The 24,347-nt window shown below is 46.7% G+C and overlaps 1 protein-coding gene and 1 pseudogene across 2 annotated transcripts in view; both read left to right on the top strand.

Moving 5' to 3' along the window:
• Positions 1-24,347, top strand: part of NRK (Nik related kinase) — a 126,408-nt gene that overhangs the window by 54,008 nt on the left and 48,053 nt on the right. The window contains exons 13-17 of one of the 2 annotated variants that reach the window (XM_066640015.1): positions 2,481-2,642; positions 4,191-4,355; positions 9,761-9,913; positions 21,794-21,895; positions 22,909-22,976. In XM_066640015.1, coding sequence (XP_066496112.1) covers positions 2,481-2,642; positions 4,191-4,355; positions 9,761-9,913; positions 21,794-21,895; positions 22,909-22,976 — 650 coding nt within the window. Of the gene's footprint in view, positions 1-2,480; positions 2,643-4,190; positions 4,356-9,760; positions 9,914-21,793; positions 21,926-22,908; positions 22,977-24,347 lie in introns of both variants that reach the window. The other variant, XM_066640014.1, reaches the window with a different exon arrangement.
• LOC136663407 (5S ribosomal RNA) lies at positions 1,718-1,835 on the top strand (annotated as a pseudogene).

Below are 24,347 nucleotides of genomic sequence, written 5' to 3'. Positions count from 1 at the left end.
CTTCTCCAAGAGGGAAGGAAGCCATGTTTGTTTGTTTTAGCACAAACTGTATCAACAGCTCTATTTCAGGAATTTGCAACCAATTTGTTTGACTGTGATAAAGGGATTCCTGTTTTTGTTAATAATGCATATATGTTTATTTAGGAGGGAGTTGTTCTAGGCTTATGAGCTGGCAAGGGAGAAAGCGTGGAGTCATTTAAAGGGGCAGAAAACTTGAAGCAGGAGGTGGTCCTGAGCACTGAAGCAGTTACGAACCTGGACTCTGGCGTGTCCTGGGGCTCCTGCAAGCCACACAGGGTTTCGCCTACCCCTGGAACAGAGGGTGGGTGGAGGCGGCACAGCGGGAAGAAGTGGGAGTGCAGGTGGCTTGGCTGGCATGGTGGTGCCGTCCCCACGAGGCCCACAGGCATAGCACTTGGGACTCCCTGCCCCCCCAGGCCTGCTACTGCACCAAAGTAAATTGTTGCCAGTTGAGCGATTGGGACCTGCGTGTCTGCGTTTTTAAATGTGCATAATAGCTATGTGGTACCCAGGCCTGGCCCAAAACCTCCTGATGCCTGAGACGGAATCCCAAATGCTGTCCACCTTTACTGGATGGTTTGCCAGCCCCTGTTTGTCCCACTCCCGAGTGCTCTGGCTCAACTTCCTCCTCTCCTTCACCTTTCCTCTCCCTCTCTCTACCCTTCTTCCTCTTCAATCCAAGGAAGGTGAACAGAGATGGGCACCCACCCACACACACAAATCTGCTGCCCGAGGCAACCATTTCAATGGGCCTCATAGATGGGCCAGTCCTGGGGATCACACCACTTGGATCAAGACTGCAGTAGGGGGGGCTTTAAGTCTTTCCCACTGCTGTGGTCCCAGTACAGATTACCTCCCCCCATCTCACACGGGTTCCTTTTACAAAGAAGAAAGCTGGTGCTGGCGGAAGCATTTTTCCCCCTTACCAACTGTCTGTGCGAGGGCAAATCATTCTTGATTGAGTCCGTGGTGATGGCAGAATCCATAGTCCCATAGCCTCTAGTGGTGTTCTGTTCACCCGTTATGCTGGAAAGTGAGGAGAAGTTATTGTAAACTACCAGTCACGTTTCTGGTGGCTTTTTACACTTTGAGCGGGTGTCACTCCCTTAGCTACAGGACACCTTCCCCGCTTACGATGAGGAGCAGCGGCTCCTACTGGCAGTAGTGGACCTCTGGTTGATGATACCTGGTGTGCAGGTACAAAATGCAGGTACCTGGTGTGCAGGTACACCTGATGATACCAGGTGTGCAGGCACCTGGAAGCAGGTTGGCAGCTATATAATGCCACTGTGATGTGATGTCACATCAGTTAGCAGTAATGTGATGATATTGTAGCGTCGTCGTGTCACCACTGGTTGCTTCTGGAGTGCCCCGATTTGGGGCCAGTCGGAAGCAAGGAAGGGCAAGAGGGCCCGTCCAGGCATCGAGCTCTTCATGCTGTTCTGGACCTCATCTTTGCCCACATTGTGAGGGCCAAAGACTGTGGTGGCGATGCTGCAGGCTCTCTCCAAAGGACCCTATGCAGAGTAATCTCCCCAGCTGTACCAGCATTGTTTACTTCAAAGCTAAAGATCCCCCACAATTTTGAATCCACATTCGTGCAGAATCTCTGATAGCAGAGGTGTAACTAGGGCAACTAAGCCAGAGCCTGAGAGGCATATGCCCCAAGCACTATGCCAAGGGGAGGCACAAAGCTGTCATTTCCAGGTTACCCTGCACATGCCGGATCTCGTCTGATCTCGGAAGCTAAGCAGGGTCAGGCCTGGTTAGTACTTGGATGGGAGACCGCCTGGGAATACCGGGTGCTGTAGGCTTCTACCATAGTCTTTCGAGACTGAAGGTTGCCAACCACCACCCCAGAGGAGGAGGTGCTGGTGACCTTCGCACCTGCTCTTCCTTATCCCCTGTTTCTTATCTCAGGGGAGCCACCACAGGCTACGGAACAGGGGTGTGAAGCCACCAGCACCTCCTCCTCCAGGGAGAACCGAAAAATGACATCCCAATGACATGGCATCATTATGTCCCTGCCCTGGGCATTGAGGCTTCTAGTTATGCCTCTGGCAGCAGTGTGATGTTGCGGCAACCCCTTTTATAAGCCGGCTGCCTTTGCCTGTGTGGTTGGTCTGTGGAACTCCTTGCCACAGGATGTGGTGATGGCATCTGGCCTGGACGACTTTAAAAGGGGATTGGACAAGTTTCTGGAGGAAAAATCCATTACAGGTTGCAAGCCATGATGCATATGAACCTGATTTTAGAAATGGGCTATGTCAGATGCAAGGGAGGACACCAGGATGCAGGTCTCTTGTTATCTGGTGTGCTCCCTGGGGCATTTGGTGGGCCGCTGTGAGATACAGGAAGCTGAATTAGATGGGCCTATGGCCTGACCCAGCGGGGCTGTGCTTATGTTCTTATGACTGGAGATGAAATATAAGAGGTGTTATTCCCTGGTATGTGTTTAGCACCAGAAGAGAGAAGAGCTTCGGAAGCACCTGGATCCTGACAGGAGATGTCCAGAGATCAAGGCAGCTCCGAGCAAAACTGAGAAAGATAAAGATGGCAGGAGAGGCGCTGAGGAAGAACAGTGCAAAGTGGATGGGGCGAGGAGACTGGAGAGCCAGCAGGTGTGGAAGTAATTTTGCAATGGAAGAAAGCTCTGTGGTTTTTTCACTTAGGGGGCCAGTTTTTAGATTTCTCAGGTTGGCGAGCCTCTCCCCATGGTGAAAGAACTGCTGAATTTCTCCTACATCACATAAAACGATGAAAAGCAGGTGCTGGGGGTGTTTGGAAGAAGTTCTGCCCAGCCCCCATGGCACTCCCTGCCTTCTCTCTGAAGACGCTTTGGCCACTTTTATCACCAGTGGTGGAGTGGTCCAGGGGTCAACCTGGCCACATTGACTCTCTGACGGCCTTGGGCTCTCGGTCAGTGTGCCTAACCTGGTCACCCCCTTGATGTGAAGCAAGTTCTCTGTAAAGAAGCCAGTGTATGCGTCAACTCTACTGTAGTGATCCTCAGTCTTTCTAGCCCTGTGACCCATTTTCTGCTCAGATATTTGCAACCCAGATATTGCAACCCGTGATGAGGTCATCACATCACTGCCAAAACTTTCCCAAGCTATCACATTTTTTTAAATGTGAAAAGCCCACCACCAGAACAGAGCAGCTTTTCACCAGCAAGAACACAATGCAACTCATCCCAGAGAGGGCCAAAGACCACTGAGCAAAGTGCTTCAGACTCAGTCGTGTTGTGTTCTTGCTGATGAAAACACACACCAGACGTGAGCTTTTTGTATTTAAAAAAAAAATGCAAAAGCTTGTCAACCTAGAAGCTTGGCAGAGTTTGAGTGGTGACCCACCCAAAATCAGATGGTGACGCACAGTTTGAGAGCTGCTGCCCTGGTGTGATTCTTTGCTTCCAAAAAGAGGGGTAATACTCCAAAATGGGATTTGGTACTTTTGAGCTCCCAAGGGGAGGACCCAGCTCGTGTTGTTTTGCATTTGTGAGGGACGGAAAGACCCTGGCTTCCTCCAGCATGCAAAGAGGAATTCTGGTCTGCTGTGTGTATGGACTAGGGCATTGGCCAAAGCCTTTCACAGATTCTTTGAAAGAGAACATGGCGTGATGGCTAGCGTGTCAAATTAGGAGCAAAGAGAATGGAGTTCAAATCTCCAGTCCGCCATGAAGTTACTAAGGGCCCAATCCTATCCAACTTTCCATCACTGATGTAGTTGTGGCAACAGGGCATGCGTCCTGAGGTGGGAGGACAGTCTCGGAGTCTTCCTCAAGGTAAGGGAATGTTTATTCCCTTACCTTCGGGCTTAATTGCAGCTGTATCTGTGCTGGAAAGTTGAATTGGATTGTGCCCTTATGTTACAATCCTATACACACTTTGCTGTGAGAGGGCCCCATTGAACACAATGAGACTTTCTTCTGATTATCCTTGCATAGGATTACCTTGTAAGATAACTTGGGCTAGCCACTCTTTTCTGAACCTTGCCTACTTTATAGGGCTGTTGTGAGAATAAAATGGGATGCATGGAGAACTGTGTATCCCACTCTGAAGTCCACGAAGGATGGCGAGGATTAAAATGTTCATAATAAATCTATCAAGCTCATATGTTCTTGACTATTCCTCCTTCACACAACCATTCCTCTTTCCTTCCCCCTGTAGAAAAAGGTTGAAGAAGCACATCATGGAAAGAAGCTTCATCGGACTCTTCCCAAAGATCAGACACAACTACTTTCTCTCCAACATGATCACAAGCAGAAGAATAAAGATCCCCCAAAGATCCTGAGCCCCCCGGCCCGGCTTCCACCGAACAGCACAACCAAAGAGGTATTGTGAAATTCATTGGGTCTGACTTCACAGTCAGAGAAATGAAAATTATACAATCAAAGTGACATGAGCAGTAAAATGCTATAAAAACAAGTAGCAGAAGCAGCAGCTATTATGGGATAATAAAACCCAGCAGAGCCATGAAATGCTGACTGAAATTAGCTAGTGTGCCTATTGGAGCTGTGGACAAATAAAAAATACTCATCTGGCATCCAAAGGACCTCCGGGTTGGTGCCAGGCAGGATTCTTTGAGGAGGCATTCTGTAGATGAGGCACCACCATAAAAATACACGAACTGACCAATAATAGCTTTCCCTACCCTGGCAAGAGGAGCAAATGTCCCAGGGTACTACACCTTTGGGGCAATGCCATTTTCCTCACACACACCCCTACCACCCTGCCCACATTTGGGGGCCTTCGGATAGCCGGGGAGGCCCCCGTGCAGCAGGGGGATGGCAGTTGGGGGGGTGCTCCCTGTGGTCCTGGCCCCAGGCAGCACAGGGACCAGGATCTCCAGTGACTTCCTGCATGGGTAGTTGTCTGCTAATGTTCATGGTGGGGTCCACTTTGGCCACCTGGTTCTGCATATATTACTTCTGACTTAGGTGGTACCCAAAGGAGGTCCTATTTCTTGGCCACACTTAATGTGTGTAGAATGTTTAGATCTGACTTTTAGGTATGTATAAAGTGGACTCTCCTTACGGCCAGGTTCAGCATTGGCAGATTTCAGTATCTGTGGGTGCTGTGGCTGTGGCTGAAGGGCCTCACAGGCCCTCTGGGACACAACTGGAAATAATTTCCGGTCACTGCATGAACTGGAAGTGTCTGGATGTGTCTAAAAGGCCTTCTGAAACATGGGAAGGCAGTGCATGGTCTCTCTGTGCCTCATCTTCCAGATGTGACAGGAAGGGACTTCTGGTTGCATCTGGAAGGTCCTTGGAGGCCTTCCCTGTGAATTTCAGTATCCATGAAACTGGTATCTACAGGGGGGTCCTGAAATGGAAGGAAGTTGGAAGGAATTTCCCCCCTCCCCCAATGTTGGTGGAAGAAGGGCCTCTAGAGTGGATTGTCTCCTCGCACTTACGAAGAGGTAGGATTTATGCTAACTATTATGTCAGCAAAGGCTTTAACAGCTCTCTGGGATAAAATCCTACCAGTTCTGTCCACCTGTGAGACAGGAGCTTTTTCCACCACTGGCTTTCCTCAAGCAAAAACAGAAGCGAAAGGTTCTTCACAGCCTGCATGGAAAGGAACATTGATACTTATTGGGAAAGTTTGTTTTTCTTGGAATGAAGACACTCTGCTCTCCAAGGGCAGTCCAAGGATGCCCATTGGCTCTCGAATTGAGATGACTTGGCGATTATGATCTTCCGCTACCAAGATAATATTGTCTCCCTAGAGACTCTTTAGTTATATGAATTTCCTTGATTGTTCCTACTTTTATTACCTTGAGGGCCCAATCCTATCAAACTTTACAGCACTGATGCAGCCTTACCAGTGGGGTGTGTGTTACATCCTATAAAAGGGGGTGGTGGTCACAAAGGCCTCCCCCAGGTAAGGGAACATTTTTCCCCTACCACAGGGCTGCATTGGTACTGGAACGTTGGTTAGAACCTGAAGCTATGAGCGTTACTTTTCCCTTTTTCTAGTATTCCTACTTGCACATTCTATAGTTATGTCTCAGACTTCAGTATGCTTAGAAAACTGGGAGAGATCTTCTCTTGGAATGCCTTTAAAGCCTTTGCTAATTAGAAGTCCCACTTCTTGATTGAGTGGCAGGTGATAACCCAGTCTGGTGTCCCTTTTCCCAACAAGAAGTACAGGTATCACCTGGGGGGCTCCCACATCAATTCCAGTCATGGCTGCAGTCCTATGCGCACTTGCCTGAGAGCAAGTCCCATTGATTTACAATGCAATCTACAGATGCAGAACTTGGTGTTGCCAATATGTTTTCCAGAAAAGGTATATTAGTCTCTTTCTGGTTAAGGGGCTGCACTGGTGGTTTCTCACCAAGGGGGTCTCCAGAATCTCAGATCTAGCCCTGTAGAAACACCCTGCAAGATTCAATAACTTCAGTGGGGCTTGGCTGGGTGGTTGCATTGCTTCTAGGCACTGAAAGAAGGAAAAATGCAAACTCGGTTTCATCACTTCAACTTTCTCTTTTTTAAAAAAATTCTGTTGCCTGAGGGGTAAAACACACACAGCAGAATGTCAAATCTGATATTCATCGGCGTCTCTGGCATGTATTTCATAAAAGACCTCTTTGTACTGGAATAAAATGCATTGTAGAATTCAGTCCATGCCATTACTGTTAAATTTTAATCTAAATGTACTGTTGTGGATTCATGACATTAGCAGTTGTAGGCAATGAGTCTCAGTAGGAAATATATGGCATTAAAAGGAAGTAAATTGGGGCTGGCATAAACCTACAATTTCTTTTGCAAGTACTGATGGTGTCTTGAGTGATCCTGACACCACACTGTGATTCCTCAGCCTTGGTTGCCCCATTTCTTTAATCCTGTTGGCGTCATGTTGATATTTTGGTGGTGTTGTTGGTTGTTCTGGAATCACAGAGACCAGACTGTCGAACCCTTTCCCCCCAGTGAAATAATAATTATTGAGGCAGTTGTCATTTAGGTCAATCCCCTGGTGTTCTATTAACAAGGAAGCAGTTGCCATGTCTGCTTGGCAGAACATACGGCAGCCTGGAAGTGCTGAAAAAGATGTGGTTCTCTTTCAGAGGAAATTTACTACAAGATTCTTTACATGCACCCACTGAAGAAGTCAAACCAAATCTGAATCCAAAGATTAGTTAGCCTGAAGTGTACCCAGATATCTTGGTGACCCTGAACCAGAACCAAGCCTCCAAATGTGATAACCAGATCAAAATAGACAGTTCAGCACCAAAAGGATCAGGGGTCTGGAGCTTACAAGGAAAGTCTGTTTGAGACTTTTTAGCTTAGAAAAAAAAAGGGTGATCAAGGAAGGACATTACTGAGACATAAAATTATGCAGTGTGGGAAATCTCTTCCTTCTCTAACAACATTAGAAACAGGTTCTTCTAGTGAAGATACTGGAAGATTTAGGGTGTGCCAAAGAAGGTACATCTTCATACAGTACATAATTCTGTATGAATTATGGTGTATGGTGATAGCCATGAGCTTGGATGGCTTTAAAAGGGAATTGGACAAATTCATGGAGGACAAATCTAGGCACCACATGCTACCTCCAGGTTCTGGGCATTTTATAGTTCGCAACCTTCAGTCTCGAAAGACTATGGTATCGCGCTCTGAAAGGTGGTTCTGGAACAGCGTCTAGTGTGGCTGAAAAGGCCGATTCGGGAGTGACAATCCCTTCCACACTGGGAGCAAGTGCAGTCTGTCCCTGGCCTGTCTCCCTGGCTATGGGCCTTCCTTCTTTGCCTCTTAGCCTCAGACTGTTGGCCAAGTGTCTCTTCAAACTGGGAAAGGCCATGTTGCACAGCCTGCCTCCAAGCGGGCCGCTCAGAGGCCAGGGTTTCCCACTTGTTGAGGTCCACTCCTAAGGCCTTCAGATCCCTCTTGCAGATGTCCTTGTATCGCAGCTGTGGTCTACCTGCAGGGCGCTTTCCTTGCACGAGTTCTCCATAGAGGAGATCGTTTGGGATCCGGCCATCATCCATTCTCACGACATGACCGAGCCAATGCAGGCGTCTCTGTTTCAGTAGTGCAAACATGCTAGGGATTCCAGCACGTTCCAGGACTGTGTTGTTTGGAACTTTGTCCTGCCAGGTGATGCCGAGAATACGTTGGAGGCAGCGCATGTGGAAAGCATTCAGTTTCCTCTCCTGTTGTGAGTGAAGAGTCCATGACTCGCTGCAGTACAGAAGTGTACTCAGGACGCAAGCTCTGTAGACCTGGATCTTGGTATGTTCCGTCAGCTTCTTGTTGGACCAGACTCTCTTTGTGAGTCTGGAAACCGTGGTAGCTGCTTTACCGATGCGTTTGTTTAGCACGGTATCGAGAGAAAGAGTGTCGGAGATCGTTGAGCCAAGGTACACAAAGTCATGGACAACCTCCAGTTCATGCGTAGAGATTGTAATGCAGGGAGGTGAGTCCACATCCTGAACCATGACCTGTGTTTTCTTCAGGCTGATTGTCAGTCCAAAATCTTGGCAGGCCTTGCTAAAACGATCCATGAGCTGCTGGAGATCTTTGGCAGAGTGGGTAGTGATAGCTGCATCGTCGGCAAAGAGGAAGTCACGCAGACATTTCAGCTGGACTTTGGACTTTGCTCTCAGTCTGGAGAGGTTGAAGAGCTTTCCATCTGATCTGGTCCGGAGATAGATGCCTTCTGTTGTAGTTCCAAAGGCCTGCTTCAGCAGGACAGCGAAGAAGATCCCAAACAAGGTTGGTGCAAGAACACAGCCCTGCTTCACGCCGCTTCGGATGTCAAAGGGGTGTGATGTGGAGCCATCAAAGACAACAGCGCCCTTCATGTCCTTGTGGAAGGATCTGATGATGCTGAGGAGCCTGGGTGGACATCCAATCTTGGGGAGAATCTTGAAGAGGCCATCCCTGCTGACCAGGTCGAAAGCCTTCGTGAGATCTATGAAGACTATAAAGAGTGGCTGTCGTTGTTCCCTGCATTTCTCCTGCAGTTGTCTAAGGGAGAATACCATATCAGTGGTGGACCTGTTGGCTCGGAATCCGCACTGTGATTCTGGATAAACGCTCTCTGCAAGTACCTGGAGCCTCTTTAGTGCAACTCGGGCAAACAACTTTCCTACAACGCTAAGGAGAGAGATGCCACGGTAGTTGTTGCAGTCACCCCTGTCGCCTTTGTTCTTGTACAGCGTGATGATGTTTGCATCCCTCATGTCTTGAGGTACTCCACCTTCTCTCCAGCAGAGACAAAGGATTTCATGCAGCTCAGTGATGATGATCTCTTTGCAGCACTTTAGGACTTCAGCAGGGATGCTGTCTTTTCCAGGTGCCTTGCCAAAGGCAAGGGAGTCCAAGGCCACGTGAAGTTCTTCTAGGGTTGGTTCACTGTCAATCTCCTCCAGCACAGGCAGGAGGGCATTAAGCCTCTGAATTCCAGCTGTGGGAGAGCAATGGTGGGACAATACTGTGCCTTCCCTCTCCTGCTTGTGGATGTCCCAGAGCTTCCTGGAGGCCACTGTCAGAAGCAAGATGAACTTTGAGTCTGATCCAGCAGAGCTATTATGTTCTCATTTGTTTGTCCCAAAGCCAGAGTGTTTCAGTTCATTCTGCTGCAAGTAGAATGAATCCCAGCCTATCATCTTACTGACAAGGTACAGGTCATCTTGTCATAGATGTGGCAACCCATTCCAAAGGAGGGTTATTCTTCCATTATATCCTCTTAGCCATTTCAGAACTGAGTTTCTCTTGGTTTGTTTCCAGCCTGAGAGCCAGAGGAAGAAGAGTGACAGTATCCAAGCCGATGTCAACTGGGCAGCCGTCCTTGGGCGTGATACTCCCGCACACGGAAGGTTGGGCTCTGGCAGTAGCTCCAGCCCTTGCACTCCAGCTTTGCAACGAGCAGTGTTAGCACAGGTAAGAGATGATCCTTGTCCATTTACTTAGATGGCTGCCTTGTTGTGTACAAAAATTGGGCACCATGCAGCAAAATGTATGCAAAATGTGACTTTTCCTGAGTCAGACCCTTGGTCCACCTAACTGGACCATCTAACTTGGTGTTTCCCAGACTGTGGGTTGGGACCCACCAGTGAGTCGCGAGCTGATGTTTGGTGGGTCATGAAAAGTTTTTGACGCATTAAGAATAAACTGTGTAAGCACTCTTACCCAATTTGCAGAAGAAAATCATTAGCTGGAATACTAACTTGTGGTATCTTTGTACCCCCAAGTTAAAATGCCAAATTTTCCAATTTTCTTTAGTAATTGGCATGCCATAGATCACATGTGAACCCAGTTGCAGCCTTTTGTCTGGCCTGAAAGCCTCTAACTGCGCTCCAGCCTTCTGGGTACCCTGGAAGTTTTGAGGTTTGGAGGAACAATCCTTGAATTCCGTTTCTAGGAAGAGTCTAGCAAGTGTCTACACCAGTGATTTTCAAACTTTTTTGTCTCAAGGCACACTGACGAGGTACTAAAATTGTCCAGGCACACCATCTGTTTTTTCACAATTGACTAGGCACACCATGCTGATGGTGGGGAGCTCACATCCCCCAATGGCCTTACTAATAAATAACCCTCCCCCAAACTCCAGCGACACACCTGCAGACCATTTGTGACACACCAGTGTGCATTGGCACAGTGGTTGAAAATGGCTTAGGGTCTACATGCACATACTATATCGAAGGCCTCCTGCTGCCTCGGGAGTACAGGACTCTGATTATTATTAATTGATAATTATTAATAAATCAAATTATTTGTTATTAGATTTCTCTTTCTTCTTGGTCCAGTGGGTCGTGATAGATTGTCATTTTTAAAAGTGCATCCCGGTGCTAAAATGTTTGGGAAGCACTGATCTAACTCTGCCTGATGGGCAGCAGCTCACCAGGATTTCAGATAAGGCCAGTGATGCCCTCTCTGGAGTTGCTGCCAGGGAGTGAACCTGCCACTCAGCGACAGCCTTTTCCACTCTGGTTGTGACTTTTCTGTATTGCATCTATTGCAGCATCTTGTGCAAGGGACCTGTTCTGATGTTCATCTGAAACCTCTAGATTGCACGTTTCAAATGCGTGCCTCCCTCCACACAGCCCTACATCAATATTAACCTTTATCAATACAAATAAAATTATTGAGTGGTCCAGATCTACCTCTTAACCTCCTTCCCAGCATCTTCCCCATGTTAACAGATCTACACGGCCAGGAATGCATCAGTGGCTGACAGATTTTTTGCAGTGCTGCTTCTCTTTATACAGGATGACAGCGGAATATGTTGGGCAAGACTGGGATGTAGGCAGCTCACCAGGAGCAATGGAGAATGGTGCAGACAGTAGCAGTGGGATGCAGGGAGGCAAAGGTTAAGAACATAAGAAGAGCTCCGCTGGATCAGGCCAAAGGCCCATCTAGTCCAGCTTCCAGTATCTCACAGTGGCCCACCAAATGCTTCAGGGAGCACACAAGGCAACAGACACAACCATCCTAGTGCCCTCCCCTGAATCAGGCAATCTGAGGTAGTCAACCTCTAAAACCAGGAGCTTGCACATACCTACCATGATTTGTAACCCATGATGGACTTTTCCTCCAGAAATTTGTCCAATCCCCTCTTAAAGACATCTAGACAAGATGCCATCGCTACTTCCTACGGCAAGGAGTTCCACAGACTAATTACATGCTGGGTAAAGAAATATTTTCTTTTGTCTGTCCTAACTCTCCCAAACTCAACTTTCGTGGATGTCCCCTGATTCTGGTGTTATGTGAGAGGGAAAAGGGTGTCTCTCTCTCTCCACTCTATCCATCCCCTGCATAATTTTGCATGTCTCAATCATGTCCCCGCTCAGGCACCTCTTTCTGGTTCTGCAGTTCAGTGGCTAATGATTGATGAGCCTGATGTGGAATTGAGGGTTGCAGTTCCCCGATGGGGTGCTGCAGTCTTCAATTCCTAATAGCTCCAGCCATGGCTGGAAAGTCTGAAACCCTGGAGAATCAAGCTAGTCAGCGCAAGCAGTAATGAGCTAGATTGACCAATAGTTTGACCTGGTATGGCAATTTCCTTAGTTGTATGCCCTTGCCTGCAATAGCCACAGAAGAATGTTGACTGTGTTGTAGGACTCTCTGTCAGTTTATTGAGGGACAACAATGAGGCTCAGTAGATGTTGGTAGACTGAGGGCCCAATCTTATCCATCTTTCCAACACAGGTTCAGCTGCAATGCAGCCCCAAGGTAAGGGACCATGTCAATGGGGCATATTCTGCATCTTGTGGTAGGAGAGCAGTCATGAAGGCCTCGTCAAGGTAAGGGAATATTTGTTCCCTTACCTTGACGAGGCCTTCATGACTGCTGTATACTCAGTGCCCAATCCTAGCCAACTTTTCTGCGCTGATGCAGCCATGTCAATGGGGCATATTCTGCATCTTGTGGTAGGAGAGCAGTCATGAAGGCCTCGTCAAGGTAAGGGAATATTTGTTCCCTTACCTTGACGAGGCCTTCATGACTGCTCTCCTACCACAAGATGCAGAATATGCCCCATTGACATGGCTGCATCAGCGCAGAAAAGTTGGCTAGGATTGGGCACTGAGTATACACACTAGACATTTCCCCACATCCCCAGAATCCTCTGCAAGGAGTTTCAACGGCAAGTGCTCAACAGACAAACTGATGTGAAACAGAGTTCATGGACGCAGAAAGCTTTTGAAAACAACTGGACTGTGTAGATTGCTCTGGGTAAATCCATTCACTTTCTACGGTTGGTCAGTTTCCATTCTCTCCTTTGTTTTTTCATCTGAGAACGCAGACAGCAGAAGATCCAAAATATATTGGAAATCCTTTACATCTGAGATATATCATTTCCCTCCCAAACATACATTTCATTTTTGTTATAATACTCTGTTTTGAAGAGTGCCATCGAGTTTTTTCCCCCCATTCTTTGCACTTTTGGTGCTCTGGAAGAAGTAGATGTGTGGTCCTTTTCCAAAGATAAGTCAGGCTCTCTTAACATTTCAACCAGGTTCTGTAGATGTCAGTATCCACGAGGAAGTGCCTGCCCCCCCCCTTCTTCCCTCTCCCCATTTATGACAAGGAACCAGCCAGAACAAAGAAGCGGAGGGTTGGCTTGGACTGTGACAATCAAGTGTTTGTGGACTGCTGTTTCCTGCTGAATTATAAGCCAAACGCAATGCAGCCCTGGCGGGGTCTGGTTAGATGACTGTTATTTGCACTGACACTAATGCCTGGCTGGCTTGATTCTGGGATATTATTCTTGCATGTTTCACAAAAAGCCTTGGACCCACCATAGGCTGTTGTATTTCCACTGGAAATATTTTGTTGTGTATAATTCATTTGGCATTTATAAATGCGCCTGCTGTTTTGTGGAAGAAGATGGAAGACGAACTCCCTTTTCAGAGGGCTGTTCTCCAGGGGGCACTGCAAGAGAGGGGCAATGGGGGAGACTGTCATGCTCCCAGTTTCCCTGTGTAAGACCCATACATTCCAGTCTGCCATTGGTGGTAACAGTGTCATTCTTGCAGCACCCACATATCCAGGGTAACCGGCCTCCTCACTTGAAGTCTGCAATACCTGCTGTCTGACTCTATTACAGCTTAATCGCAACTAATTTGTGAACTTGAGTTGAATACAGGTTGAGTGTTCCTTATCCAAAATTTTGAAATCCCAAATGCTCCAAAATCTGAAACTTTACCATCCTGTGGCACTTTACCTCAGTACCCTGAGCAGAGCAGAGCTTGCTTTCCTGTGCCTGGCTGAGCAAAACAGCGCCTTGGGATGCAGTGTTAGTCTAATGAAGGAAGAGGTGGATGGGCAGTGTCCCGGGGGGGGGGGAGGCGGGGGGAGAGAAATGCTTGGTTACTTCAGGAACTCACATGAAGGCAGCTGCGAAGGTGAATGGTGGAAAGTGAAAGTTTACTTACTTGGGTGCCACTCCTTGGCCATAGGCCTTGTGGATGTTGGTGGAGCTTCCTTGTGAAGGAGGTATGCACTGCAAAGCTATGCACCTCACACAAGCTTCCAAAATAAAAATAAATGTAGCGATGTACAGGCGCTGAGCTTTGAGATGTCTTTGCATATTTGGCAACCTGGCAGGCACACCTGCGACTGCGCACACGCTTTGTTGATATGTTGAGTGTTGAAAAGCCAGTGCTCTGGAAAATAGTAGAAGGTTATAGAAAGAGCTAGCCTTGAAGATGTTATGGAGAAATCATATCTATGGAATGTGTTTGCGGTTAAGCTAGAGAGCCGGCTGGTTATAGCCAGTATGAATCTCAGCATCCTCTTGTAATTTTCCCTGTTACGTAGCCTTATATCATGTGTTTTGAGACTTAATAAAAAGCTGGGTCAGGAGCCGGGAGAGACACACTTCCCCCTTGATTTCATTCTTGCTCCTGCTTCCAGCCGTTCTATACCTTTGAAACCTGTCTCTGTTGTCTAATTCTTGCCATGGCTTCTCTGCCACACCAAAGCAGCATCTCGAGCTGCTTCCCAAGTAGCACTGCAATGCTACAATAAAAATCCATAATCCATAACTGTTCTGGTCCCAGCCTTTTTGGCTATTGGATACTCAACCTGTATTTAAAGCTGCCTTATATTGAGTCAGATCCTTGTCCTAGAGGTAATCAGTATTGTCTTATCTGACTAGCAAGGTTTCAGTCAGCTACACCTTACTCCTGCAATGCATGCAGCAATGCAGCCACTCCTGCGTCATAGAAATGACCCAGCTCTCCCTCCCTGAAGCTGCCATTTATTGTGGTGTGGAAAATTGACAAGCACCATTTTTGATCTTGCAAATTTTCCCCTTCACTGTTAATAAATACAGTGTTTTGTTGCCTGGATTCAAATCTCTTCCCCTGGGGAGTGGGCAGTTCTGATCATGGAACTCTTGAAGTCCAAGTAGCCCTCTAGTGCTCCATTGAGGTCACTGAGGGCCCAAACCTATCCAATTTTCCAGTGCCAGTAGAATCGTGCCAATGCAATGTGCACCACATCCTGTTGTGGGGAGGTAGTCTTAGAGCCCAATCCTAGCCAACTTTCCATCACTGGTACAACTGAAATGCATGCCCAAGGTAAGGGAACAAATGTTCCCATACCTTGAGGAGGTCTCTTTGACTGCCTCCCCACCATCTTTAAAAGGGTGCCACCTGCCTTTAAAAGGGGATTGGACAAGTTTCTGGAGGAAAAATCCATTACGGGGTACAAGCCATGATGTGTATGCGCAACCTCCTGATTTTAGAAATGGGCTATGTCAGAAGGCCAGATGCAAGGGAGGGCACCAGGATGAGGTCTCTTGTTATCTGGAGTGCTCCCTGGGGCATTTGGTGGGCCGCTGTGAGATACAGGAAGCTGGACTAGATGGGCCTATGGCCTGATCCACTGGGGCTGTTCTTATGTTCTTATGTTCACAGGATGCAGTGCATGCCCCACTGGCACAGCTACACCAGTCCTGGAAAACTGGATAGGATTGGGCCCTCAGAGGCCTCCTCAATGTATGGGAACATTTGTTCCATTACCTCAGAGCTGCATTGCAGCTGCAACGGTGCTGGAAAGTTGGATAGGATTGGGCCCTGAGCTAGTTACTTGCAGTGCTAACTTTCAGGCACGCAAAGCAGCTTGTTTTGCTGATTTTCAGTTGTTCTGTTGGAATGGGTTAAGGCTCAGAATATGTTTTAAGTATTTTGCTGAATCAGGCTCAGGGAAAATGACAGACAGGCAGCCCCTTGATAACAGGCTTGATAATTCCCTCTCTTCTCATACTCCAGGGTTAGCTGCTTTTGAGAACAGCTTGAATGTTACAAACGAGTCCGGTTAAATAAATACTATCATTAGCGGCAATCCTGTTTGACACAAAGAGGAAAACAGACTTAAGTACTATGTCATTAGATGCTGCTCCAGTACCTGCTGAAAAGGCTGTTTCCTGAAAGAGATAAAATATTTGCCAAGGACTGAGGTATAGCAGCTGTGAACACTTTGCAGGATAGAACAGGTGAGAATGGAAGTTTGTGTGAGCTTTTCTTTCCCTGGCAATCCAACAAGCTCAAGATCCTACAGGGCCTGAACCCTGACGGGTGCTTTCAGTCCCTGTGAACAACAGTGAGCAAGGAAGCCAGTGGGCTGGCTTGACTCACAGCCCAATCCTATGCATGTCTATTCAGAAGTAAGTCCCATTAGAGTCAATGGGGGCTTACTTCCAGGAAAGTATGGATAGGATTGGGCTGTCAGTCAGTATTTGTCAGTTCCAGTTTCCACCCATAGTTTAGCAACTGCAGACTGTAAAATGGAAGGCAGTGCATTGGATATAGTGCTGTAATGTTCATATACATGAATGAATTTACATGAGCATAAACTTGTTGAGACACAATGCGTCCCCCACGTCACCAGTGAGGCCACTAGGAAAGAAAATTTGGGGGAGGGAGGCACAAAAGGGGCAAAGTACACTTGGGGTTTGCAAAGTACTTTGCAAGCTTTGTCCCACTTATTAGATTTTCACGAGAGAAACAACAGAATGGTTCACATCCCATTGAAAATACATTTTCTGTGAAGTGAGTACTGTTATAAGAACATAAGAACAGCCCCACTGGATCAGGCCATAGGCCCATCTAGTCCAGCTTCCTGTATCTCACAGCGGCCCATCAAATGCCCCAGGGAGCACACCAGATAACAAGAGACCTCATCCTGGTGCCCTCCCTTGCATCTGGCATTCTGACATAACCCATTTCTAAAATCAGGAGGTTGCGCATACACATCATGGCTTGTACCCCATAATGGATTTTTCCTCCAGAAACTTGTCCAATCCCCTTTTAAAGGCGTCCAGGCTAGACGCCATCACCACATCCTGTGGCAAGGAGATCCACAGACCAACAACACGCTGAGTAAAGAAATATTTTCTTTTGTCTGTTCTAACTCTCCCAACACTCAATTTTAGTGGATGTCCCCTGGTTCTGGTGTTATGTGAGAGTGTAAAGAGCATCTCTCTATCCACTCTGTCCATCCCCTGCATAATTTTGTATGTCTCAATCATGTCCCCCCTCAGGCGTCTCTTTTCTAGGCTGAAGAGGCCCAAACGCCGTAGCCTTTCCTCATAAGGAAGGTGCCCCAGCCCTGTAATCATCTTAGTCGCTCTCTTTTGCACCTTTTCCATTTCCACTATGTCTTTTTTGAGATGCGGTATCCAGAACTGGACACAATACTCCAGGTGTGGCCTTACCATAGATTTGTACAACGGCATTATAATACTAGCCGTTTTGTTCTCAATACCCTTCCTAATGATCCCAAGCATAGAATTGGCCTTCTTCACTGCCACCGCACATTGGGTCGACACTTTCATCGACCTGTCCACCACCACCCCAAGATCTCTCTCCCAATCTGTCACAGAAAGCTCAGAACCCATCAGCCTATATCTAAAGTTTTGATTTTTTGCCCCAGTGTGCATGACTTTACACTTACTGACATTGAAGCGCATCTGCCATTTTGCTGCCCATTCTGCCAGTCTGGAGAGATCCTTCTGGAGCTCCTCACAATCACTTCTGGTCCTCACCACTCGGAAAAGTTTGGTGTCGTCCGCAAACTTTGCAACCTCACTGCTCACCCCTGTCTCCAGGTCATTTATGAAGAGGTTGAAAAGCACCGGTCCCAGGACAGATCCTTGGGGCACACTGCTTTTCACCTCTCTCCATTGTGAAAATTGCCCATTGACACCCACTCTCTGCTTCCTGCCCTCCAACCAGTTCTCAATCCATGAGAGGACCTGTCCTCTAATTCCCTGACTGTGGAGTTTTTTCAGTAGCCTTTGGTGAGGGACCGTGTCAAACGCCTTCTGAAAGTCCAGATATATAACATATATATGTTATAATATATATGTTATATATATAACAATAAATTATTAAGACCCTTGCAATGAATAAAATTGTTTAGGATTTCAGCCTTATTTTAGTTTTCAATCTGTGATTCAGCGATGGTTCTACTCATTGGGGGTAGGAGGGTGAGATGGAACATTTTCCATTGGGGGCTCCTTTTATGGAGGCGTACTGTCCCCCTCTTCCTCTGGTACTTCCTGTAAACCCTTTTCTGAGATTTCAGGGCTACAGACTGTGAAGGAAGCTAAACCCTCTTGGCACTCACAGTAAGAAATGTTTTAATAAGGCATTCCCAGAGAGCAAAAAATAGACGCAATTCTTGTTTACTGTCTGTATCTGTCCTTTTTCTTTCCCTTGTAGACAGGGACATTCAGAATGCATGCATTAAGCATGCATCCTTGTTTTGTTTATTAACATGGTTTAACTGTGTATTCTTGCAAGGTTGTCTCAGAGTGGGGAAAAAGAACTGAAGTACCCTACTTTAAGTATGACACAGCCTTATTACTCACCCAGTGAGGGTTTCTGTGGTAGCAGCATGCATTTAAAACCTTTTATTCTTGCAGAGTTTGCCAGCATGTCCTTAAGAGCTACAGGGATGGTGCGAAAGAAGTGTGTTTGTTTGTTTTCATTATTTGAAAGGGGAGAGCTTGAACTGCAGCAGTTGTTTGAAAGCTGTGACCCTAACTCAGTTCTGACTCAGAGGAAAGAAATGGCTACTAAAGAATAAAGAGGGTGTTCGTTTGAGGGCTTCTTAGCATGTGAGATCTGACAGAATAGCAGACCGTGGTGGTACAGCTGTAGACATTCCTCTCCTGTGTCTGACAGGGCCATAGAGTTCATAGCCTGGATGGATCAGATTAATGTCATCGGTGAAAATCAGCTGAGCATCAAGAAGACAGTAGAAAGGACTGGACAATTGGAAAGGTGGATGTGGGCATTCAGGTCTAGAAGACAGGGGCTGCTTTAATCACTCATGGACCACCAGGGTTGGCTCCAGAACGCCCTCCCATGAATCCCCTCTTACAACAGTGGGACCTGTGGCCCAACTGGCAGCCATGGCAGACAGCAGCAAGCCTAATTTCAGTGCCAGGTGGCTGGAAACTGCCCTGTTAATTTCCTATCATCCCCTGACAATGTTCCCCTGAGGCTTTGTAGGGGTGGCCAAAGGGGTGGCCAAATTCCTGCTACAGCCCCAGTAGCAGCCCTGAGGATGCTGTTTGTTGACCCCTGCTTGAGTGCCTCTTTTTTTTATGTGCTTCCATGAATCTGTTGGGAACTGCACGTCTTGTACCAGCTATCTGAGGTTGAGGCATAGCTATTGAGTGTAGCTCTCATGGATTCCATGTGTACATCACAGACATTCAAGCATAGAACAGGGCATAGCGTCAGCCTTTGCATTGGCAGGCAGTAGGCAGGCTCAGAATTGGCCCCATGTGCTATAAATAGTGGGAGTGGGAGCTGCCAATATTTCTGACCGTTTTCTTGCAACACTCCAGCTTTGACCACAAAAAACAGACTTCAGGGACCTTGAACTGGAAGACTCTTCCTCTGGGTTTGGATTTAGATCTTAGCCCCAGCCTGTCTCGCATATCAGCCTCAAGATCTTCCTTGGCTACATATTCTCAGGCTTCTCAGTATTCCCATGTCCCGTTTCACTTCAGTTCTGGAGTCTAGAAGCACTATTCAGGCTCTCCTTAGCAGATGTTGTTGACTTCTCTGCTTTTGAAGTGTCTGCTTGCACATCCCAGCCACCTTATTAAGTTTTGGATTTCAAAGCATGCTATTTATATCTCTGCTTGAAGTCCAGCATCAGAAGTTCTACACTTTCCAAAGGTCCAGCTTGAGGTTGTTGAAAGGCTTCTCTGCTATATGAGGAGTGCATGACAGAGTTTTTTGTCTGCTCAGTCTTAGGGCTCAGCAAATGCATTTTACTACCCATTTTTCCCTTGCCATTTTAAAATATAAAGTCCATAACAGACAAGTGCTGGGAAGGAGGCTCTAGGGTGCTGAGAGGCCTTGAACCAAAGCAGGGCTCCTAATTCTCTCTCAAGGGTTGCCAGTCTGTCAAAAAGAATGGTTTATCTACACTTTTTTGCTGCTTTCTGAGTGGGAGGAGGAAACAGTTTATCTTGGGGCATTTGGGGGCACTACCGGGCCAATCCAATGGGCCCCATACCAGTTCCAGATTTTTTCCCCCATTGTTCAAGGGTTGGCAGTCTTGTGACTAGAAAAAAGGTGTGGGGGGGGGCATGATTGAGACATACAAAATTATCCAAGGATTGATAGAGGGATGTTCTTTTCCCTCTCACGCAACACCAGAACCGGGGGACACCCACTGAAATTGAGTGGTGGGAGAGTTAGAACAGACAAAAGAAGATGTATTTATTTGCCCAGTGGTAATCAATCTGTGGAACTCCTTGCCACAGGATGTGGTGATAGCATCTGGCCTAGACACCTTTAAGAAGGGATTGGAAAGATTTCTAGAAGAAAAGTCCACCACAAGGGTAGTAATGTGGTCTTAGTTCATCTCTTGCCAGGTGATACCAGGGAGCCAACAGGATTTCTCATGGCCCTGTAAAAACCTCAGATGAGGGCCTGTTTCCTAGATCCGAGCTAAGGGAAGGTTAGACTGCTTGGAAAGTGCACTGTGCCTGCACTGTGCTTGCCAGCTCAGACAGAACCAGCCATGCAACTTTCATTTGTGAAAAAGTGTCTTGGGCTCCAGCTGTGGGCTGGAGGTTCTTTTCAGTTCCCAAAGAAGAAACGAGCCAGTCCAACGGCCCAGTCCAACGTTGTCGTACAGGAGCATTATTTGTCTAATAGTATAGAACTTACAAAGCATTTCAATTTGCTTCTAAGGTCTTACAGGAACATTTCTAGCTGTGAAACTTACAGAAGCATTTCCAGGCAACCCACTGGGTGAAGCAACCTGCTAGCGCCCTCACCAAGGTCCGGGAGCAAGTAGTGGCTGAACGCAGGGACTTATATAGACTTAAGTGTTTACTGCTAAAGTGATACAACAAGGCATAGTCCCATCACTTGGGAGAAGAGCTATCAAGCAGGTGCAGCTAAGTTGATACACGTGAAAAATAAACATAGCCTTGAACTATTGGGGTAAACGCTCAAGAATGCATCTTCAACATCCTGTTCTCATAACACTGGCCAGTGGCAGCTGCTGAGGTCATTGTTTTGGGCTCAGCTTCTCATAGGAACAAGCCAATGGGAAAGCAGGCAGTTCCCAAGGGGTGGAAGATGCGCAAAAGATGGCTGGTAGGCAGAGAAGATGGCTGGCAGGCCTTATAAAATGCCTTGTAGACATTGCTTGCTATGTGTCTAAGACCTTTTTATTCAAGAAGGTCTTTAACTGTTGACATGATGGACTGGCAGTTTCAGTGAATGTACTTTTAATAGTTGTGTGATCCATTGGGATCTGATCTGCCTTATCATTTTAATTGTTTTATGTTTAAGTATTGCTTTAATCTTCCATTTTATGTTGTGTTTTTTAATTCTGTAAGTCGCCTTGGGTGCCCTTAATGTATGGGAGAAAAGCAAGATATAAATAAAGAAAGAAAATCTAGATTGTAAGCTTCTCAGGGCAGGGCACTATCCTCTGTTTCTGTGTAAAGCACTGTGTACACCAGTTCCATAAGAGGAGACATCCTAGATTACAGGAAAGGTCCATCCATTCCAGCATCCCGTTGCTCAGAGGGCCAGCCAGATGTCTCTCAGTTATCATCGCTGCAAACTGAAACTAAATTTAAGGACATGTGACTGTGAGCACACTGCTTCTTCTCTTCCCATCCCTTCCTGTTCCTTGAACTGTGGTCCCCCCAGTGGTAGGTTCTGGAAGGCAGAGACCTGCCTCCCCTCCCATATTACTTTGTGAATTTCTGTGAATGTTGACAGCACAAATTACTATTGTAATTTGACATGTGCTGTTTGCCTGCAGAATGAAAACCTACGGAGCAATCGAGATATGTACCACAGCAGTTCATTGTCTGATGTGGCCGTAACACCACTAAGCACCAGTCAAGAGGATGTATTCTGGAATGTAAGTCAGACTGAAGAGCAACCTCCAAAGGTATGGTAAGATGTGCTGCCACGATCATTGGGTGGTGGAAATATAACACATGGATGTACTAAAAAATACCACTGTTTTTTAAATGTACCTAAGCCATATCAAAAAATAGTAAAATTCTGCAACCTACTACAGGTTGAGTACCCCTTATCCAGATTTCTGAAATTTGGAATATTCTGAAGTACGGGACTTTTTTGAGCACCAGTGTGACTTTTTAAATATATTTTTTGCCTAAAGAAATAAAATCACAAAATGTGTTTCGTGCTCAAACCTTGTTTCTTGCACAAAATTATTAAAAATATTGTATAAAATTACCTTCAGGCTGTGTATTATAACAGGTATATAAATGAATTTTGTGTTTAGAGTTGGGCCCATCCCCAAGATCTCTCGTTATGTATATGCAAGTACTCTGAAATACAGAAAAATATGAAATCCAAACTGGTCCCAAGCACTTCAGATAAGGGATGCCAAACCTTTACCAAACTCTGTGTTAGTGTGACATAATTGCAGGATGTGCACATAGAAGACAGAACCTCCCAAGAGATCAACACTTTACATTTGTTGATGATGCAGCTGTATTTGTGTCCAAAGGATTTATTCTGATTTCTTGAAAATATGATCCTACACCTGCAGTCTGATATGGAACCCTTTCCTTTAAAATACAGGGTGCTCAAGGAGGCTTACAATGAAAATAAAAAATAAAAACAGATAATTCATGACATGTTTATAATTTTATTACTCTATAAGCTGCTTTGGGTGCTCTTAGGTGAGAAAAGCAAGAGACTGACTGACTGACTGACTGACTGACTGACTGACTGACTGACTGACTGACTGACTGACTGACTGACTGACTGATTGTGGAATTTGCCTGCCTGTGGAATTTGTTGTCAGAAGTTGTGGTATTGGTCACTGACTAGATATGTTTTTGTCTTCATCCAGCAGGATGTTTTATGTACTAAACAGAAGCATTTGCTTAAATCTTTTAGGTTCCAGAAAGAACAACCTCAAAATTTCACCACAGAGATCATCTTGGCCATCAGAGTTACCCTTCAAGGTGAGTTGCTCTAGGATGTCTTAAACCCATGTCAATAAGTGGCTATACAGGGCCCAGCACAATGAGTGAACAGATTTTGTGTTCCTGAACTGAGAAGATTTGGTTTCACTTAGTCGCTGAGTTCACCTGAATCAGCCACCCTCTCTTGGCCCGACCTATCTTACCAGGTTGTTGTGAGGATCAAAAGGAGTCAGATTTCATATATGTCACCCTTCACTCCTTGGAAGAAGGGTGGAATTTAACTATCACTGTAATAATTACTTCTATCAGTAGGGAAGACTGAATTAAGTTCATTAGGCTCATCTCTTCAGTAATTCATATTGTTCCTTCCCTGCTAACCCAAAAAACCCAAATTTTACTTTGCTCAGTTACTTTAAGGGTGTCACCAAGGGCAGAGTCACACAGTATTTTTTTCAGGTTTTTAAAGAAGGAGAACCACTGAATATATAAGGAAAACAGTATGGGGAATGGGTGGTAGGCAAAACAATCCTCACGTTTGTATATTGGCACTGAAAACGTTGGAGTCCTAGTGAGCCCTGACTCAGATAAATAAATAACGCAAAATATTTCTGCCTCGGCTTTACCATCAGCTCACACGAATCCACTTGCAAATTTAAACCAAGGTAAGGAGCTATTACCTTGGGGCAGGGCTTTTCAAACTGGAGCGTTGTGATGTCACTTTCACCTTAAGGGGCGGGGGCAGCCTGGAGGCAGGGAGGAGGCAGCGGCGCGATCCCCAGGATTGCGCCACTCAGGGGGGCTGCAGGGGCTTGGCTGCACGTACCTGAGCCTCCTGCAGCCTCCCGGGGGTGAGGGGAGCCCTGCTCAACCTTCTGCAGGGCTCCCTGCAGCTTTGAAAGCGAAAGCGGAGTGATCACGCCCCACCTCCGCTAAAGTGGAAGTGGAGCGCGATTGCTCCGCTTTCACTTCTGAAGCTGCGGGGAGCCCTGCAGAAGGTCACACAGTGCTCCCCGCACACTGGGAGGCTGCAGTTGGCTCAGGTACATGCAGCCAAGCCCCTGCAGCCCCCCTGAGCAGCGCAGTCCTGGGGATCATGCCGCTACCTCCCCCCTGCCCCCGCTGCCTCCCCCCTGCCTCCGCAAGAACTTAGAGCGGCTCAAATCTCCCTGAGAATCTCCCCCACTGCCTTGGGGTAAGCAAGACTTGGCATCTTCTGCTTCTCAAGTTAGTCCTGCTGGGATCACTTTTTTTTGCTATAAGGCACTACGGGAAGAACATCAAGATTGTCATGGGAATCTGTGGCTTCTCACAACACCTGAATATCCTGGCAGCTTTAGTGGGACAGGCCTGGTTCATTTCAGTGATTCTTGTCGCTTTGTTTAGGATTGGGGCAAGCTCACCCAGTTGACT

This window comes from Tiliqua scincoides, chromosome 12 (genome assembly GCF_035046505.1).
Source record: "Tiliqua scincoides isolate rTilSci1 chromosome 12, rTilSci1.hap2, whole genome shotgun sequence".
NCBI lineage: Eukaryota > Metazoa > Chordata > Lepidosauria > Squamata > Scincidae > Tiliqua > Tiliqua scincoides.
The sequence above is the reverse complement of the archived record's forward strand: the minus strand, read 5'-3'. Positions and strand labels throughout refer to the sequence as shown.